The 21,865-nt window shown below is 35.3% G+C and overlaps 1 protein-coding gene across 1 annotated transcript in view; it reads left to right on the top strand.

Annotated features, from left to right (window-relative positions):
* Positions 1-16,625, top strand: part of Ufm1 (Ubiquitin-fold modifier 1) — a 41,208-nt gene extending 24,583 nt beyond the window's left edge. The window contains exons 4-5 of the mRNA XM_090395971.1: positions 8,976-9,048; positions 16,468-16,625. Coding sequence (XP_090252097.1) covers positions 8,976-9,048; positions 16,468-16,532 — 138 coding nt within the window. The 3' untranslated portion in view covers positions 16,533-16,625. The remainder of the gene's footprint in view (positions 1-8,975; positions 9,049-16,467) is intronic.
* The last annotated feature ends 5,240 nt before the right edge of the window (positions 16,626-21,865 follow it).

Raw genomic sequence — 21,865 nt, 5'->3', positions numbered from 1 at the left:
TCCCCGTTGTTTTCGCCAGGGAACCAGGGCAAACAGCGAAAAGTCAGCTACTGGAACAAATCTGAAAACAAACCCCAACTCAACATCACCAGAGTTAAAGATCGGTACTATCAACGTAAGAAGCCTGAATGGCAAAGAAATGGAGCTAGCTGAGGAATTAGATAAGTACCAGATCGACATAATAGGGGTGACTGAAACAAAAAAGACCAAAACTGGTGAGATCTTTCTGAGCAATAAATACAAAATGTTATATTCAGGCAGTGACAATCAACGAAAAGGAGTAGCAGCCATAGTATTCAACACAAAATACGAGGCTAATCTTCTTGAATGGCAGTCAGTCTCAAGTAGAGTAATGTGGGCAAATATGAGAATGGGAAACTGGACAATGAGACTTATTTGTGCCTATGGTCCCACAGAAGGTTCTATAAAGGTAGAAGTGGAGGAATTTTTTGAGGCTTTAGAAAAAGCAACTGACACAATGAAAAAGGAAAAGTTGGTCCTTGTTGGGGATCTAAATAGTAGAGTAGGAAATGATTGTGAGACATACAAAAATATTTTGGGAAAATTTAGAGAAAAGAGCAAAGCTAATAATAATGGCAAATATCTGTTGGATTTCTGCTCAGGACATGGACTGGTTATTACTAACACCATGTTCCAACATAAAAATGTGCACAAATTCACATGGAGAGAAGAGGCTAGGAATAAGAAAAGTCTCATTGACTATGTTATTGTTGATAGTGATGTTTTCTCCCTGGTGCAGGACACCAGAGTGTACAGAGGATTTGAAATTGGAAGTGATCACTATTTAGTCTTGAGCAGGATAAAATTGAATTTCATATTGAAAAGAATAACATGTAAGAAAGTTTTAAAGCGAATAAAAGTTGAGCAGCTCTCAGATGTGAACTGTAGACTAAAATACAGAAATATTATTGAAAAGAAAATGAAAGAGTTTGAGAACATGGAATCAAACCTTGGAGATTCAGTGGCAAACTCTGAAGGAAACATTGATTGATTCTGCCAGAGAGGCATGTGGTGAGGTTGTGTGCAAGGATAAAAAAATCAGAACTCCCTGGTGGACACAGGAAGTTAAAGAGGCAGTGAAGGAAAAGAAGAAAGCATATCATAAGTTCCTGGCAAATAAGTCAGCTTTTACTCTTACAGAATACAGAGACAAATGTAAGAAAGCTAAACAGTGTGTAATACTAGCTAAACAAAAGTCATGGGAGGACTTTGGCAAGAATATAGAAAATAAATATCAAGAAATTGGCAAAATATGCTGGAGGTTGTTGAAGAAACTTAGGAATGGAGGAAAGAGTGCTGTAAAAGGAATTAGAGATGATAAAGGTGAAATGAAAACAGGAGAAAAAGATATCCTTGAAGTATGGAGTAATTACTTTGAAAAACTGCTAAATGAAACAAGCAGTGATGACAGCACAGTGATAAAAAACACTGACCAGGCATGCAGTGAGGAATACATATCCATACTTGAAGTAGAAAAAGCCATCAAAGGCTTGAAATGTGGAAAGGCAGCAGGAGTAGATGATATTCGACCAGAAATGCTGAAGTATGGTGGTATAAGAGTCTTACAGTGGCTGCACTGCATAGTTCAGAAAGCCTGGACAGAGGGACGAATTCCCGATGATTGGAGTAGAGCTCTCATAGTACCCATATATAAAAAGGGAAATAAAACTGAATGTGAGAATTACAGAGGTATTTCCCTACTGAGTGTACCTGGCAAGATCTATGGAAGTATACTTGAGAAACGGTTGAGAAGAATTGTGAAAGAAAAGCTTGGTGAAGAACAAGCTGGATTCAGGCCAGATAGAGGCTGTCAGGATCAGATCTTCTCTTTACGACAAATAGTCGAGAAAGCATGGGAATATAACAAAGATCTGTATTTAAGTTTTGTCGATTTGGAAAAGGCATATGACAAGGTGCCAAGAGAGAAGCTATTCAATACGCTGCAGTTATATGGTGTCAATGGGGCATTATATCAAGCAACACTTAGTCTTTATTTGAGTTGTGAGTCAGCAGTTAGAATTGAAGGAAGTACAGGAAGATGGTTTAATGTTAAATCTGGTGTGAGACAAGGATGTACATTATCCCCTCTGTTATTCATTATCTATATGGATCACATTATGAAGGAATGTGGTATTAAACCTGATATCAAAATTGGAGATGTTAATGTCAGCTCTTTGCTTTATGCGGATGATGTTATACTTCTAAATGAATCCGCTACAAGTCTGCAAGATTCTCTGACTAAATTGAATAGCTGTTGTAATAGATATGGTATGAAGGTCAGCAATAAAAAGACAAAGACAATGAAAATTGGCAGAATCATTGAAAATGTCAACTGTGTTGTGAATGGAGAACCTGTGGAACAAGTAAAACATTTCAGCTACTTAGGCACAATTTTTACTGAAGATGGTAAACTAAATATAGAAATAGACAACAGAATCAGCAAAGCTGGTATCGTGGGAAGTCAATTGAATAAATTCATATGGAATAAGAAAGAAATTAGTCGGAACACTAAATTAGCTGTATACAAGACTGTGTTCAAACCAATTTTAACTTATGGATCTGAGAGCTTGGTCAGAAGTAAAACACTTGACCAAAGACTAGAGACCGCAGATATGAGAGTTCTGAGAAAGATTAGAGGCGTGAACAGATGGCATCAATGGCAATATCATATTAAAAACGAGGATATTAGGAAAGAACTTGACATTGTCTGCATCCAGGAATGCGTTAGCAGAGCTAATCTCAGGTGGTATGGTCACCTAAACAGAATGGACGAGGAAAGATTAGCAAAACAGGTGTTCTCTGCCAGGTTGGCAGCAAAACGACCCAGAGGAAGACCAAGATATAGGTGGATTGATACAGTACAAAGTGCCTTAGACGATAGAAATATAAGATCTGATAATGTTGGAGTCTTGACAAGTAACAGACTGATTTGGAGGAAAATTGTAGATAGGAAGTTAGTAATGATGTAATTTTTTCATGTAGTACTGTCATATCCTGTACACCCCTTGAGGGTACATGGCAGGAATTTGATGATGATGATGATGTTCTAAAGTATAGAAACAAATTGAATGAAAGAAGATGATGTGACGCTGGTTCAGAGATCTTTGTAGTAGGACAGTGCATGTCTAAAGTAAAGGGGATTAAGTAAAGGGAATTGCAAATAAAGATCAATGCTTGGCCAAAGTAAGGGGATGATGATAGATGCCATTTCAGCATGACAGTTTCCACAAACATTTCTTTAGAAATGATAAGGCAGAAACAATGTCTGTAAGATAATAATTGAATATTTATGTGGCTTGCACCCACAAAAAGCCACAGGCCTCTAGTACATTGTAAAATTTCAATCTTTTCTTCTTCTCTTCCGTCTAAGACAGGTTGAGTCTTCTCTTGAGCAGGATCTTCCAGTCTTCTCTATTCCTTGCTGTTCGAAAAAGTTCTTTGTATGTTCTGCATCCCGAGATGTTCTTTATTAATTTCAGCCAGGTAATTCTTGGTCTTCTGGGTCTTCTTTTTTCAGTTGGATAATTATTGATTAGGAAGTCTGTCTGTGTCCATGCATACAGTGTGTCCAAACCATCTCAGTTGTTGTTTTCTAATTTTTTCTATTATTGTCTTTTTATACAAAAGTTCTTGTCTGACTGTGATGTTTGTTTTCTTTTCTATCCAACTTGTTCTATTTAGTTTTCTTAAGCATTTCATTTCAAATGCCACCAGTTTTTCCTCCTCTCCTTTTTTAACTGTCCACGCTTCTGCTCCATAGATGACTGTTGGTATAATTATTGCTTCATATAATTTGATTTTGTCTTGCTTAGATATCTTGTTTGTTTTTCAGATTTTCTGTAATTTTCCCATGGTGGTCCATCCTATCGCTATTCTGTGTTTGTTTTGAGTTCATCTATTGTTTCTGTTAGTTTTGATCCAAGGTATATGAAGTTATCTACTTGTTCTATTTGTTCTCCGTTTAGGGTGGCTGAGATGGTAGGTCCGTTCCTCCCTATTTTCATCACTTTTGTCTTTTGTATATTTATTGTCATGTCATATGTTTTACAGGTTTTGTTTAGCTTATTGATCAACTTTTGTTGTTCATTTGGGGTTCTTGTAAGAAGGACGAGATCATCTGCATATTTGATATTATTTATGTTTAAACCATTGACATTGATTCCAGGCTCATTGTCTATTGCCTTCTTTACAACTTCTAGATATATGTTGAATAGGCATGGGGATAATGGGCATCCTTGCATTACTCATTTTTGGATCTCTATGGGTTCTGTTGTGAGTGTGTCCTTTTTAATTATTGCATTTGTCTTAGAGTAATATTTTATGAGAAACTGTATTATATATTTGTCTTGCTTTTTCTGGTAGAATTTTGAGAAGGATTTCTCTGTTGATGCTATCGAAAGAGTGTTTAAAGTCCACAAAACAACAATATAGTTCTTTATGGTCTTCCCAGCTGAGCTCTGCTAGTTGGTGCAATGTGAAAATTTGGTCTATTGTTGAATAGTTTCCTCGGAAACCAGCTTGTTCAATGCCTATCATTTCTTCATAGGTGTTTTTTAATCTATTTTGTATAATTCTTATGAATATTTTATAGGTGTGAGGGAGTAAATTGATTGGTCTGTAATTTCTGCAGTCTCTTTTGTCTCCTTTCTTGTATATTGGGATGATCTTTCCAGTTCTCCAGTCATCTGGGATCTCTCCTGTTTGTAGTATTTTATTGAATAGGGTTGTTAAATATTCTGTTGATATGCTGCCTCCATATGACCACAGTTCAGTAGGGATAGTATCAATGCCTGGTGCTTTATTATTTTTCATTTTTATTGCATATCTAACTTCTTGTAAAATTTTCGGGTGATCATTATTTTCTTCTATTGTTGGCATTGTAGTTTTGTTTCCTTGGTGGAAAATAGTCTTAAAATGGTTTGACCAGATTTTTCTTATATATTCAATATTCCTGGTTTCAGTCATCTTGTTGTTTATCATTGTTACTGCTTTTGCTGAGAATTCCTTTGTAATTTCTCTTACAGTATAATGGAAGACTTTTAGGTTGTTTTGTTGGTATGCTTCTTGGCATTTCTTAGGTTTTTCTTTTAACCATTTTTCTTTGGCTTTTTTGCATAGGTTATCAAATTTATTTTTAGGTCTCTGTATTTTTCTCTATTCTCTTCATTGTTTTGTTGGTTTACAAGTATCTTGGCCTCTCTTTTCTCTTCTATGGTAGCTATGATTTCTTGAGTTATCCACTGTTTGTTTATTTTGGGTTTGGAACCTAGAGTGTCTTTTGCAATTGATAACAGTTTCTTTTCCTTCTTCCCAGTATTTTCCGCTACTCTGGAAGATGGAGGGTTTTAATTTCAAGCACATCTGTTCTAAAAATCGACTTCTGCTTGAGCTATCTTTTAGTTTTGATAGGTTTCATCTTTTCTGATATTGTTTTTCCTGTTGAATTTTATCTTTGGCAGTTAATATTTTGTGGTCATTGTCAAGATCAAAACTTCTTAATGTTCGTACATTATTTACTGATCTTTTCCATTGTTTGTTTATGATGATATAGTCTATGCAGTTCTTTATATTACCATCTGGGGTTGTCCATGTATATTTATTATTAGGGCATTGATAGAACAATGTGTTTGTAATCATGAGATCATTTGCTTTACAGAAGTGGAGTAATTGTTCTCCTCTGTCGTTAAGCTCTCCGTATCCAAATTTCCCCACTGCATCTTTTTTGTCTGCTGTGAACTGTCCTATTTTTGCATTAAAATCTCTCATCACTATCACGAGTTCTCTATTTTTTGGATTATCTATTTCCTGTTGTAGTTCTTCATAGAAATTTTCTATTTCTTCCTCTGAATGGTTACTGTCTGGTGCATATATTTTGATTATGTTAATTGTTTGACCTTTTTCTTTTGCTTGAAGTTTGGCTGTGATTATTCTAGGAGACACTGGGTTTATTTCAATTACTGAGTGTGTAAACTTCAATGTAGTAAGAATAATTTTCTTAACTTTACATCGAATTTTACAAGAGGTCATTAACATTGTATATAGAAAGAAATTGATTTTTACACTGATTGTGGAATTTTTGTTTAGTATATAAGGTTTATATTAACAGTAGTTTTTTTTTGTGAGTGAATCAAAATACCAATACAAGTATGTATTAAAATGGAATGTTAAACTCTGTATTTCAAGGCCAATGCCTTTGAAAGTGGCCAGTAAATTTAGTGGTTCCGAGTTGAAAGAAAGTTTAGAAACCTTATTTGGAAATTGTAAAGTGCCTTCAACTGTTCAAAGCTTAACTTAATGCGTGCCCCAAGGACAGTGCAACAACAGGCAGTGAACAACTAAAGGCTCTCCTGCGTATTGTTTTTGCATGTTCTGGGGGAAACAAAAGTAAACAACAACTCGAAGGTCACATCCCCCTTTGTGGCTAGGTGTTCAATCCTTATTCCAGGGACAGCAAGAGGGAGTATAAGACACGACCCAGAAGTATCCAGGGCTCTCTTCTATCCAGGTATCCAGAGGCAAGAGATCCAAGATGTAACAGGTGAAGGCAGTATGCAGTGGTGTGGTGGCTGTATGCCAGTACGCATAGGAAGAAGGAAGCAAGTACACAAAAATGCAGCCTCCTCTCGTAGTATCTCGGAATCCATCATCGTGGGTCCGAAGAAAAGTAGGGGATTGTCTATAGAGAAGTCCACAGTAATATGCGTCAAGCCTGGGAATTCTTGGAAGTGCGACGGTGCTAAAAGAAAGAAGCCTGCACAAGTGTACATGGCCCAGGACGAAAAAGCAGTATCGGTACGACATGATCCGATCCCCCGAAAATCTTCTACAATGCGACAGAACCAGACCAAAGGAAACCGGCACGAATGATGAGACCCAGAAAGAAAAGAAGCCTGCAGAGCCAGTTCAATAGTGAGTACTTCCTTGAAGTATTTATATATTCGGCCGGATGTTTTTAAAGTTATATTATGTTTGTATGTTCCGGACTATGAGGTTAAGAAAATGTTGGTAGTGAATTAGATATAGCATACTTGTTGGTTGAAGTACATATATTCGGCGGGACATATATATAAAAGTTAAATTGTAATGGCCCGGACTAAGAGGCAAAAGAGCAGCTGATATAAATTAGATATGAGATAATAATTCTTTGCAGCAGGATGAATGAAATCATAGATTGGAATAAGATAGCATTGCTGCATGTTCATTATGTATGTACTATCTATGAGATTTTGATTCTTAACAGTAGAATGAATAAGATAATAGATTGGTAAATGATAGTATTGCTGTGCATTTTTATGTGTAAATATATTGCATGAAAGATAGTATTGCTGCATGTTCATCATGTATGTACTATGTATGAGATTTTAATTCTTAAAAGCAGAATGATTAAGATTATGGATTGATAAGTGTTAGTATTGCTGTGCATTTTAATGTGTGTATATCAGATGAGAATATATTTAGCAGCAGAATGAATGAGGTTACAGATTGGCATTTGATAGTATTGCTGTGAATTTTAATGTGTAAAATTTATTGCATGAGATTATAATTCTTAGCTTTTAATTTTTTGTAGTATCAATTCAATTAAGAAACTGTATTAATGTGTTAATGTATCCTAGTTTAAATAAATGTGTTTAATATGCAAAAGAATGTGTATTCACTGATCCTGATTCCAATGCACTGTTTCCAAAAAAAAAAAAAAAAAAAATATGCAAACCTGTGTGCAAAGTTAAATTAGAGTAGCCACGACTGACAGTAAAGCTTGAGAGATAGAATTAGAGAGATACTGCAGGTGTTCTTAATTCTATTTAAGGCCAGAAAATGGGACCTTTAAATATAAATAAATTTTCCAAGGCTCACAAGGTATTAGACATTAGATAACCTGTAGTAGCTAAAATGCAATGTGTGGTAACTTAGATAAAGGTCTAGAGAGCGTAAAGTAAGAATTAGAGTACATAAAAATAATGGTATAAAAAGGTAAAATAATGGTAAAGAATAAAGAAGAATAGATAAAAAGAAAGATGAAAGCGTAAGATATATATGATATGCGGAAAGAAACAAAAGAGCTACATTAAGCAGTACGTTAAGATATACAATATAGATACCTCCCCCCCCCCACATTTACAACACTAACCACAGAATATAGTGGATTTAAGTAGAATTTGCTCTCTTTTGGATGTCATGAACTTTTAATGTTGGACAGATTTGGGATTTGTATGAAGTTAGGGGCAGGTGAGAAGCAATGTCTTCAGCAAATAAAAAAAAGACACATTATTTGGAGACTGTTTGCTGCATATTGTATTTAAACTTTTATCTCTCTTTTTCATACTGATGATTTTACCGTGATATTACTTTCAGTGAAAGCCAATCTTTTTATTTATTTATTTTTTCCTTCTATCGATAATCTAGAGAAATATCCTTTTCCCATTCCAAACACATTACATTCAATGTCTGTTATTTTTTTATTCCTGAAAGATATCAAAAGAATATTGACCAGTCTGTATAATATCCTAAAAGAAAGCAGTCTGTATAATCTTTGTTACTCCTGTTGACATTTGATTATTGTGAAGATTTGTGCAGGATGATTCTTCAACTCATTTATAGTTACCCTTACTACAATAAGCATTGCCATAGCAAACATCTGAAAAGTCTTGGCAAGATCCATAAGTTCTCTGCTATACTAAAAGAAGTATGTTATAGTAAACTGTCCTCTGTAACAAATTATTCCCATCCCATGAGGTTGCTATTTTGTGAGTTGACTTCCTTCGATAGCATATCTGTCCAAACAAAGATTTTCATTTGGAATGATAAATAAATAATAGGAATAGTATTAAAAATTAAATTTGGTATATAATATTTTCTATTAATATTTTAATATATATTAATTCAATATTCAATACTTATATAAAATATTTTTAAATGTTGAATTAATGACAATATAAAAATTTCTATTGTTACAGTTCAAAGTGCCACCTGCCACAAGTGCTATCATTACAGATGATGGAATTGGCATTAATCCAGCACAGACAGCAGGTATGAAATTTCTATCTATAAAAGGATATAAATTTTCTTTTCCAATCTGATTGCCAAACTTTACATACGAATTATATCTTTAATTAGATATTATATTGAAAATTTGAATTTTCATCTCATTAAGGAATGAATGAGTGATGCCAAAAGTGATTATTGTAGATAAATCAGAGCACAGTATTTTTGTTATGTTAACAGAATTGTTTTTGTCATAAAGTCTCATGAAGCCCATATCTGAAGTCTCCAGTAATATGGAGACTTCAGATATAGGCAGCATTTATGATTTTAGAGTTGTGCACTTATCAGCATATGCACACAACACCTTAAGAAATCTCTTCATTGTTATCATGGATTAGCTATTTTAATAGCATTCCTACATTATTGATTTACTTTATATTGTTTGTGGCATAATTCGAAAATGCTGCTTTAAAACCAAATTATATTCTATTCATAACCAAATTTCTAGAGTGAAAATAAATTTTGACAATATCAATACTTGGATCCCCACTTATATATCTTTGCACAAGTAAAATCAAGTTAGCCTGAAGACAACATTGGAAGGTATATTTATATCTTTCTTTCTCATATTAAAATACAATTCTGAAAACTGTTTTTCACTTAGAATTTAAAGTTTATATTCTGCATATACTTACCCACATGCTCAAGTTATAAGGGATTTAGATTCAGGGATTGTCTATTTATATAGAATAAATATCCCCTTAGTCAAATTGCCAAGTCTGCAAGAGGTTATTAAAAAAGTATGTCATGGTTGTTTAGTACATCTTTTTTTTTTGTTTGTGATTGTATAAGAAATTTCTAATACTTATCTTAGTTTTTTTACCATAATTTATGATTATTTGTTAGAAAAAAGATATGCCATTTTATGCCCAAACTTTCATTTTAAATTTAAAGCTGAAATAAATAAAGCACTGATTAGTTGTATGTGGTGTGGAATAGTATAAAGATTGGTATCTGGCTTAAATGAAGATTGGTATCTTCATTTAAGGCATTTTAATATATTTAAAATATTTAAAATATATCTGAACACTGCTCAGAGGAAGAAATACTGCTTGAGGAGGAAGATTCCTAATAACAATAATACAGGTAAGAAATTCTTCCTTTGTAGGGAGCAGAAATGTCATTATTTATCAGTTCACTTTCATTTTCTATGAGATTAAGAGTATTCCTCATTGAACATTTGCAAAGATAATTTTGATTCATAAAGGTGACAAAGTGGATAGATGTAGATCAGTTAATCTAAGTAAATATTGTAGATAATGTAAACATGAATCATCATCATGTCCTGATATGTACCTTCAAGGGGTATTCAAGTTACTATGACAGCAGTACATTAATTTCATTAAATTATGAGACTACAACCATATTAGGAATAATTACAGGTATTCCCTTGCTTAACGTGGGATTTGATTAATGCAGCAAAATTAATTGTGACAATCCCTTTATATATGTGACAAAAGTTTTAATTAATGCACCTTTAAATTGAAAAAAAAAATGCAAGCCTCGAGGAGTGTTTCCTGACTGAGAGAAAGAAAGTTGTGAGTATGCAATGTACTTGTAACTGAAGTGCCATAATGGTTGAAATAGAAGATCTGTTGATTATTTGGCTGGAAGACTGTAATCAAAAGAGAATTTCAATTAGTGCCTATAAAATCATGGCCAAAGCTCTAAGCCTCTTTTCAAGACTTAAAGAGATTAAATATAAAGAAGACAATTCAAAATTCGCAGCTAGCAAAGGCTGGCTTGAAAATTTTAAATCTAGGGCTGGACTTAAGAATGTGAAAATAACAGGTGAAGCTGCATTTGCCGATGAAGATGCTGCATCTACATTTTCTGGTGAGCTGCAGAAAATTATTGAAGAAAATGATTACGATTACTGCCAAATTTTCAATCTAGATGAAACCGGCCTCTATTGGAAAAAAATACATCTAGAACTTTTATATCAAAAAAAGCAGCACAGCCTGGCTATGAAGTATCAAAAGATCGCTTAACTGTTATGCTTGGAGGGAATGCTAATGGAGATTTTAAATCGAAGCTGCTGCTTGTCTATCGAACTCGATAGACAAGCAGCAGGTTTTGAAAGGATGTAATAAGAACTCTTTACCTGTAATTTGGTGGGTGAATCAGAAGGCTTGGGTTACCCAAAGCCTATATGAAGATTGGTTTAAGTTTCATTTTTGTCTGGCAGTTGAAGCTTATTGCAAGAGAAGTAACTTGACTTTCAAGGCTCTTTTGTTTTTAGATAGCACACCTGGTCATCCAAATTCTCTTAATGATCTGTGTGAGAATATGAAATTTTTATTTTTTTCCACCAAATATAACATTACCACAACCCATGGACATGAGCATCATTGCAACTTTTAAAGCCTATATTAAACATTTAAACAAAGTAAACATTTACTTTACATTCATTTTTTATCTTTCCTAAAAGAGTACCATATAAAACGAATTTTTATTGATTATTATACTTGATTAATGCGATTTTGATATACATGGTAACATCGAGGGATTAATTAGTCACATTAATCAAGGGATACCTGTACTTTAATTTCCCAACTCTGACTTCTAGTGAAAAAAACAATTCCTGTGGGTCATGACCCACAGTTTGAGAAGTGTGTTGTGAAAAATTAGGCAGCGGTTTCTGAATGCGCAGCAACCAAAAATCAATTCAGATTCAAGGTTATTGTTTATAATTCTTTATAAACAATAGCGTAAATGGTAAAATTATATGTATACCAAAGAATTGTTTTAAAATAAATTTCTTTATGATTTATTATCAGTAAATGTTTGATTTGTATATCTAGTTTATATACCTATATACCTGGAGTCATGAGTGGAAAAAGTTTAAGAAGTGCTGGTGTGTATCTGTACTGCATATGCTACCTGCCTGTAGTAACTTAGTAACCATCTCAGTTATCAGGTGATGAAGAAGTGGAAGAACATATGACTGACCTGGTTGGCTATGTGGTTAGCATATCTGCTCTCCAGCTAAAAGGCTGCAGGTTCGCATCCTGCCATGGGAATGGATGTTTATGATTGTCTGTGAAAATAATGGTGGGTGGTAGATGGCGTTGGTGTAGATGATGGTAGTTGCGGTTCGTAGTAGTTAGTGGAGATGGAGAGTCGTGGAGTTGATGTCCTCCCTCAATGAGTCTTTGGACTCCCTGGAGATGTCATGTAATAATAATAATAATATTGAAGGCTGTCGAGAAGTGTTAACAAATGAGGAATTGGAAGAACCTTGTTGAGTCATCTACAGAGGAAGATGAAGAAGAAGAAACTGAAGCAGAACCATCAGTATGGACATTACCAAAATTTGCCAAAGTGTTTCAAATTGCACAGACATTAAAGGACAATATTTCATAATTTGATTCCTGGCTGGAACTCAGTATTAAAGTCATTCGTATGATCACTGAAGGATTACAACCTCTGCAACAGCACTTTGGTGAGTTAAGAAGAAAGAGATAACTTCCAATTACAATATTCTTTCAAAAGATTTCAGCAAAAAACCCTTTAGCTAGCAAAGATCAACAACCATCGTCATTGCTCAGTATTCCTCCTTCTGACTTATTGTCAGAAGGTCAATAGTAGCTTATTAAACTTTATCATAGGTGTGTATGTATATAGGTAACATAGCAAGTTTTTTACCTTGGTTCTGTTATACCGTGATACATTATTCACGTTATAGATGTGAATATATTTCATGCACAAAACATTGTTTTGCATTCTTGGATAAAGGATGACAAAAAAAAAAAAAAAAAAAAAAAAAAGTATATAATTTCTTGGTATGTTTAATGTATAAGAGAACCATTGTAAAAAACTTTCAACATCTTTCTCTCATCCAGAGATTTTTATTAATAAGGTCTAGCACCTTTCGGCTACTTGTATATGAGATATATATGACTTCTGCATTACTTTGACCTTGGTATCACTCCCAGGTCTGGCTCCCACTAATGAGACCTCAATAAAGGTCGAAACCGGTGGGTTTTTACGAGTTCGCTCTCTTAAGGTTTTTGCTTTAAGGGAGCAATTTGAGTCTCCGGGGAAAGTGTTTTCTGGCACAGCCCAGTGAGAGGCTTTGTCGGTGAATGCTTTTCTTCGGAATATGAGCGGTTCTGCTCGGTGGTGGTGGTGGGTGGAAGGCCATCACTGAGTGGAGCCAATGCCGAGATGGACAGTCTTTCGCCCACAATTGAGTGGCCTAGGGATCATCCAAATTTTTAGAGACGGCTTTACTTATTCATAAGGTCAAAATCAGTTTGGACAGTGACCCTTCCTATTATGCATAACATTTTACACATCTGAAAGGGTGTGTGCCTTAGTATGGATACATATTAAGGCAAGTGATGTGAAGTCTTTAGCCGCTATATACAAGTAGCTCAGACGTGAATATATTTCACGTGATAAACATTGTTTTGTTCCCTTGGAGTAAAGGATTAAAACCCAGTATATAATTTCTTGGTATCTTTAATGTATAATAGAACCAAGGTAAAAAAACTTTCAATAACCAGACGAATTTTATTATTATGCTGCAAGTTAAATTAAAAATGAATGTGAAGAATAACTTTAGTGAATACAGACAGTACCTTTGTGTCAGAAATAGATGAGAATGTTCAATTAATGAATGCTCACTTTGTTAAGATCTTTCAAACTAATGTTTGTATGGTGTATAACAATGAGGTTCAAGGCTGTTGAATAACCTGGATTTAGCAATAATTCCAGACGGGATATCAGCATGTGTACTAAGGGAATGTTTGGCCAAACATTCCCTTAGTACATGTGCTGAATGTTAGTTATTAGTAACCTTGAAACATTCAAGGTTTGTTAGTAACCTTGAATGTTAGCTCAGGAAACCCCATAGGAATGGAAAGAATGTATGCTGTTGTATATGGTGGTGGTGCAAAGAACAGTATGGATTTATTAAAGGGAGGTTATACTTCAGCAGTTTGCTCATATTTTATAATAATGTTATGACTGAATTGGATAAAGGAGATAGACTGTAAGACTGCTAAGGCATTTAATACTGGAGAATATGGGATTGAAATATGAACTATTGACTTGGAAAAGTGGGTGGCTGAGGGATAAATATTAGAAAGTGTATACAGTAGGTGTGAATCTACCAGATTTAAAGTGATCAGTGGTGTATCCCAGGGATCAGTCCTTGGACCGTTGTTCAATCTTTACATTAATGATACTGGAAAGGACCTGACAGGAAATGTAAAAATTTGCTGATAGTGCAAAGATATGTAAGCAATCAGGATTGCTATTGATAAGCTGGAAATGGGCAAACAATAATTGTTGTCTATTGTGTTAATAGACAACAATTATTCTTCCTAATCACTTTGGTGATTAGGAAGAACTGACACATTACAAAAATTGCAAATACAACTCAGGATAATTGCAGTGTTGAAATGGACATTGAAATGTAAAGATATGGAAGTCATTTTGCCTTTTTACAAGGCATATGACTGCACCTGGACTACTGTGTGCATATTTGGTCTCCTGGTTCAGAGGGAATGAAGAAGCTGTGGAAAGGATGCAAAGAAGAGTAACAAAAATGATATTTATTATGGAATGTAGATTATGAGGACAGATTGAGAATGTATGTACTGCATTCACTAGTAAACAAGATTAAGAGAATTGAGATTTTTTAACTATATGATAGGTAGGGAGAGGACAAGGGGAAGTATCCATGGAAATTTTGTGCAGTTTGTACAGTTAAGAAAGGGATGAGAAGTAGATTTTTCTCTCACAGAGCACCGAGTGAGTAGAATAGTTTGTTGAAGTAGTGAGTGCATTCAGTGTAAATGTGTTTAAGAGGGAAGGTTATGAGAGCTGGTGTGGGTAATCTATGACCTCCCACTTCAGCAAGTCCTGAATAATAATTATTATTAGGTGAATTATTGAATTGGGTGGTACTTGTATAGTAGAGGCAATGTTACATGTGGCTTACAGATAGGTCTTATTTTGGTGAATTTTAGTAATTATGTAAGTTATGTAAATTAGTGTGTATATTTGGTCTCCTGATTCAGAGGGTAAAGATCATGTTGGAGGCTTAATGGATTGTATACAGCATTCAGAAAGGATTAAAACAGAATTAAATTCTGTTTTAATCCTTTCTGAGTGCTGTATACAATCCATTAAGCCTCCAACATATCCTCACAGCAGCACTTAAACTTCTACACACGGAGGGAATAATGAAGCTGTGGAAAGAGTGCAAAGAAGAGTAACAAAAATGATATTTATTATGGAATGTAGATTATGAGGACAGATTGAGAATGTATGTACTGCATTCATTAGTAAACAGGATTAAGAGGTATATCAAATTGATGGTATTGAATTGCAGGAAATTGATGAGGCTAGAGACTTTGGGAGAGGGGAGGTGGACAGAGTTGATGTTCAGAGGGCATATTCTGCAATATGCCCTTTGAACTATTGCAGGAGTTTGTAGAACAGCTCAGAGGATTACTTGGATGCTGAAAACATGCCATCAAGTAAAGATAGGGAGGTTTTTATCCCTCTTCATAAGGCTATGGTTTGGCTGCTGCTTGACTACTGTGTTTGGTCACCTGAGTTTCTTGGAATCAGGAGGTAGTGGAGTGGATTCAGATGCGTGACCAAGCTAGTGACAGGTCTGTGGAATAGTATGAGGATAGATTGAATGTGTATGTGGGTTGCAAAATTTAGTACACAGTCAGAAAATAGGGTACATGATAAAAACTTACAAGTTACTAAAAGGGGTTCTATAAGATTAACACAAAGGAATTTTTTCAGTACATGACATAGAGAACTAGAAGTCACCTGTGGAATTTGTGTAAGAATGTGGTTAGTAAGGGCGTATGGACTAAATTTTTTGCGTGGAGAGTAGTGATTGAGTGGAACAAATTTCCAGAATTAATTGCGAGTTCCCTGACAGTGAATGAGTTCAAGAAGAAGTATATACAGTTTTTGTGCATATTTTATGTCTATAAATGTTAATGTGTATCTTCCACAGTAGGTCTCTGGACTTCATGGAGATGATGCCCATATAATAATAATTATTATTATTACTGTATATTGAGTTATTGCTTAAATAAACAAGCAAATATTACATATTACTCAAAAGATAGATATTTTGTTTTGAAAATTTTTGGTTGATGAACATCTTATCAGGAACATCTTCCAAAAGGAAGATGAGAAGATTTAATAAATGTTCATATTTATTAAATTAAGAATTTGTGCTTATTTTATTAATTTTCTTTCATTACTTATTTTGTTAATTTTAATTCATTGCCTTATTTTAAAATTAGAACAGCTGTTTTCATATAATTTGCTAGAATGTTACTAGGAATTATCGAATTTTTCTGTATATGTTTCCATGTATTTTCATTAATAATTGCTGTTTTTTTATCCGTGTGTTTTTAGGTGATGTATTTTTGAAACATGGCTCTGAACTCCGACTAATTCCCAGAGATAGAGTAGGCAGTTAATGAAGATTTAAAAAATATCTTTTATAAATACATGTATATTTGACTCCTGTGTATATGAACGGATATTAAAGTGAATATGTATTTATTTGTAAATGATGCTTTGAAAGACACTGGATGAATACTGTTTTTTCTGCTGGGATTTAAAAATCATCACCTGAGTGCATTATGCTGTTCTTAATTTCCTTTATTGTAGTGAAATACAAATTTTGCTTGTTTTCATCAGAGTATTTCATAGCTATCAAGATTTTTCTAATCTCTACTTAGGCATACATAATATTTTGATTAATAGATGTTATATTAGTTGAAATACTATAGTATGGTAATATCCACCTTATAATGTGAATAGAAGTAAAATTAACAATGGGTTTTTTCATTTTTCAAAATATATTATGCTATAAAATATATGTTAAAAAAAAGTTCAAAAATGAAGTGCTTCAGGATTAGATCCCATCTATTTGTATTTAGAGATATTTAATTCTAGATAATTAATTCGAATTAGTGTTATGTAAAAATAAAAACATGTAGGGGTACAGGTCCAGAAAAGCCACTATTATTAGTGGTGTGGTAACCAAGAGAATACACAAGGTTTGTTTTTCAGCAGATAGAATGAGTAGAATGATTGAGGCACTGGATATGAGGAATAAGTGTGCAAAATAGTTGGTAGTAAGAACAAATTTCTTGGTTAGAGACAAGGAGAATGCGAGAATGAATATCAGGAGGATGTCGAAGAGAATAAAAGATAATAGCATGATAGGAAAGGTAGTCTGTCTGTTGTTCAGGTATGACAGTGATGAATTGAGGCAGAGGGCATAAGATCATGAATGGTATGTGGTTTGTGAATTTTTTGGGATTAGTTGGGTATGAATTTTGAATGGTTTTGGTGCATGTCATCTGGAGATGCAGCTGCTGCTAGTAATGCTTGCAGAGAATGGATGTGAGCAAGTAAGTAATGTGGTAGAGCAGAAGAGTAAGAAAGGAGGAATTGGAGTACTTATGAATCGAAGAGGTGAGTAGCATGAATGAGAAAAAGGAGAGAACAGAAGTGCAAGACAGGCAGGGAAAATTTGGGTCTGGAGAGAGGGTTCTAGAATGGGAAATGAGAGAAGAATGGCTGGGAGACGGCATGGAGAAGTCTTCTATTTAAGAAATAGTGTCATTGATGGAACTCTCGTTATAGACCCAGAAATGAACTGCTAAGTTTATTGTATAGTAAACTTAGCAGTTCAGTTATGAGACAATTTTTAGAAAAAATTATTATTATATATATTGCATTGAAAACGTGGGAATCCAAGACTTACCCAGTACCACCTACCTTTGGACCATAAGACACACCCCAATTCTAAGTCGATTTCTCTACGTGAAAAGGTGTGTCTTATGGCCCGAAAAATACGGCATATATATATATGAGTGCTAGAAGCATCAGGAATAAGGGAATGAAATTGTTGCATTGAGTTCATTCAAATCAAAATTGTTGGAATAAGTGAGATGATTGATGAGGACATTCTGATAGATAGGAAGATGGAAGGTTATAATGTTTTTCGTGAATATAGAAAAGGTAAAATGGGAGGTGGAGTGCTGTTGTAGAAAAGGAGTTGTGCCCATGCAAGATGGAGATGCAAGAGAGGAAATAGTGGCAGTGATTTTGAGGTACTGTGCACTAAGGCAGAGTGAATAGAATGGGATTCGGTGTCGAGGCTAGCTGGTGAATGGACGTGCTATCGGAGAGCTCCTGAGAGATTTGTGTTTTTTGTTGATTTATTGGTGTTTTAGATTCAATTTAATGGACTTAAGTGTGTAATTTTGGTATATTATTGGAGCTTTATTAGCGTGGTTAGTGTACTAAAGTGTTTTATAACATAATCTATGTCGGGAAGTCGCCGCTAGATGAATTCGTAATGTGTAGTGTTCGTGCAAGCTCCAGATAAGATAAGTATCATTTTCAGTTTTCGATACAAATTACTTAATATTGTGTAGTTTTGTTTTGTTTGCCTTGCGTATTTTAGTGCGTCTATTTTTGGTGTGTTATAACGTATAATTTGACAAAACACGTTGCAAATAATTTATGGCACCTGTGCGAAGGAAAATGGCGGCCAGTAATGAAGGTTCGCCATCGTTATCAAAGAACGGTAGCATAAAAGAAATGAGTCAGTGTACTAGCTGTGAAATGTACGCTTTGCGGAGTGCGGTCGGAGTGTGGTTAGATGATAATAAAGGATTGAATGTGTGTAGAAAATGTAGGGAGAATGAGGAATTGAAGTGTATTTCGGATCGTGAGTGTGATATTTTTGTCAACCTTCAGAATGAAGGAAATAGGGATATGACAAGAAACGGCAAGGTTGTACATGAAAATTGTGAGAGTGTGAATGTAGAAAGTGTGAATGATAGTATAAATGGTTTCTCAGAGAACAAAAAAGATGAGATAGATGCATTGAGTGAGATCGCGTTGTTGAATAGTGCGATAGAAAGAGCAAAACAGCAGCTAGAGTGCATGAACAAAAGTAGACTGAATGAACCAACCAATAATAAAAGGTATGACAGGAAAAATAGACGTATGAATGTGAACACGAACAAAATGAAGGATAGAGTGCTGTATGGAGACTCGTTAGTACGAGGTGTGTTAGTAGAGGATTTGACAAAATAGTGCGATAGAAAGAGCAAAACAGCAGCTAGAGTGCATGAACAAAAGTAGACTGAATGAACCAACCAATAATAAAAGGTATGACAGGAAAAATAGACGTATGAATGTGAACATGAACAAAATGAAGGATAGAGTGCTGTATGGAGACTTGTTAGTACGAGGTGTGTTAGTAGAGGATTTGACAAAATCGTACCAACCTGGTGCAACCATAAAGGACGTAACTGCGTCTATTAGAGAGCAAAAGGAAAGGATGAAAGAAATGATTGTTGTGGCAGGTACGAATGATTTGAAAGGAGATAAAATGGAAATGATAGAAGACCTGAATGAATTGTTTGAGGTAGCAAAAGAAAAGAGTGAGAGTTAGAATGATTAGTCTTTTGCCACGGTATGACAGTGAAATGTTTAAAAGGAGGGCTATAATTGCGAATGACTTTATGCGTGGGTTATGTATGACGAGTGGTGTGGAATTTGTGGATGTGTGGAGTGAGTTTGATGGGCGAAAGGATCTATATAAGATGGATGGCTTGCATTTGAATGGTTACGGTGTAAGAAGACTTGAGAAAGTGTTGCTGAATGTAGTGGATGTGCAAATTCAGGGAAACTAGATTTGTTAGGGGGGGTGAGTAGAGATACAGTCCTTATGGAGGCAGTTGAATGTAAGAACGAATATAATATGCCAGAGCAAATAAGGACAACAAATCTGAGTGGGATAGTTAATATAAGGCATCAAGGTAGGGTTGGGGCTAATGGGGGTCTTAAATTCATGTACACTAATACTAGGAGTATTAGGAACAAGAAGGAAGAGTTTTTGGCCATGGTTGGCACTTCCAGACCACAGGTTATAGGTATTAGTGAAACATGGCTGACTGTAGATGATATAACTAGTGGGATTGAATGTGATGGGTATAGTGTGTTCAGGAATGACAGAGAGAATAAAAAAGGGGGAGGAGTATTGTTGATGATAGTTGATGAGCTCCAGCCAAGGAGAATAGAAGTTGAATTGCAGGATAGAGAAAAGAGCACATTTGAGGCCATTTGGTGTGAGATTGTGGCTAGCAGAACTAAATATACAATTGGGTGCTGCTATAGACCAGGTGATGGAAAAGATGGTGGTGACAGTATGCACAAGCAAATAGAAGAAATGGGTGGAAGGAGGGTGATTATTATGGGAGATTTCAACTATGGTCGCATTGATTGGAGTGAGGAGAGGACACACGGGAGGAAGGAACTGGATTTTATGCGGTTATTAAGGGATAACTATCTGCGACAGCATGTAATGGAAAATACTAGGGGTCAGAGAGTGCTTGACCTAGTAATTACATCTGAGGATTTGGCTGTAACAAATATGACCACATTGCCACCAATCGGTGAGAGTGATCATAGGGTCTTAACTTGGGAGGTGGCTAAAGGTGTAGAATTTTCAATTAAGACAGGGTACATGTGGAATTATCGGGCTGGAAAGTATGACAAGCTTAGGAGTTTGATTGGTTCAGTGCCATGGCATGTACAACTGCAAGGACTAGAAGTTGATAGTGCATGGGAGGTAGTTAAGAAGTGCTTGCAAGAAGCAATGGCTGACTGTATACCTAGAGTCCGAATAATAAATCAAGTAGGGGTTAAATGGATGAATAACACCATTAAGCTTGAGTTGCAAAAAAAGAAACAACTATGGAGGGAATTTAAGGAGAAGGGTGACTGGCAGGCACATGAACGGTATAAAGCGCAGGCCAGAAGGGTGACGAGTGTGGTAAGAAAAGCAAAAAAGGATTACGAAAGAACATTGGCCATGCAGGCTAAAGAAAATCCTAAACAGTTTTTTAGATATGTAGCAAGTAAAAGGAAAAATGTACATGGCAGATTGATTTTAAAGAATGCCGATGGTAGGGAGGTAACTGAATCAGTTGAGATAGTTGAGTTACTGAGTGAGCACTTTGCAAAAGTATATCATCCAGGTGGTGACATTGCAGAAACGAATAAACCAGTAGATTATACGGGAATTGTGGTTAATGAAGTGGAGGTGAGTAGTCTATTGCATAACCTCAATGTCAATACATCTGTGGGATTGGATGGTATACCAGCTCGTGTTGTACGAGAAGCAGCTAAAGAATTGTCAGTACCCTTGACCATATTGTTTAATTTGAGTCTCGGGTCTGGGTTAGTCCCGAGCGGGTGGAAAGAGGGGAAAATAGTTCCACTGCATAAAGGTGGTTCCAAGACTGCTGTTGTAAATTACCGACCGATTAGCATATCAGGAATCATTGTCAAAGTCTTAGAGAAATTAGTCAAGAAAAGAATACAGGATTGGATAGATGAAAATGGGATATTGTATGGGGGACAACATGGTTTTGTGAAAGGTAGATCATGCCTCAGTAACTTGCTCACGTTTTATAACACAGTGACGGCTGAACTGGATAGGGGTAATGGGTTTACAGTGATACTACTGGACCTTGCCAAGGCCTTTGATAGGATACCACATGGAACCCTAATCAGTAAACTGGAACAGATGGGTATAGATATAGGGTTGGTGAGATGGATAAGAGGGTGGTTGAAGGAGAGATATCAAAGAGTGGTTTATTCAGGAGTGGAGTCTAAAAGACGTCTTGTGACTAGTGGAGTGCCGCAGGGCTCTGTTCTTGGACCACTGCTTTTCAATTTGTTCATCAATGATATTGGAAAGGATCTGAGAGGAAGTGTT

Source organism: Typopeltis vanoorti, chromosome 7 (assembly GCF_054136105.1).
Source record: "Typopeltis vanoorti isolate ZY-2024b chromosome 7, IOZ_Tvanoo_1.0, whole genome shotgun sequence".
In the NCBI taxonomy this organism is placed as follows: Eukaryota; Metazoa; Arthropoda; class Arachnida; order Uropygi; family Thelyphonidae; genus Typopeltis; species Typopeltis vanoorti.
The sequence above is the reverse complement of the archived record's forward strand: the minus strand, read 5'-3'. Positions and strand labels throughout refer to the sequence as shown.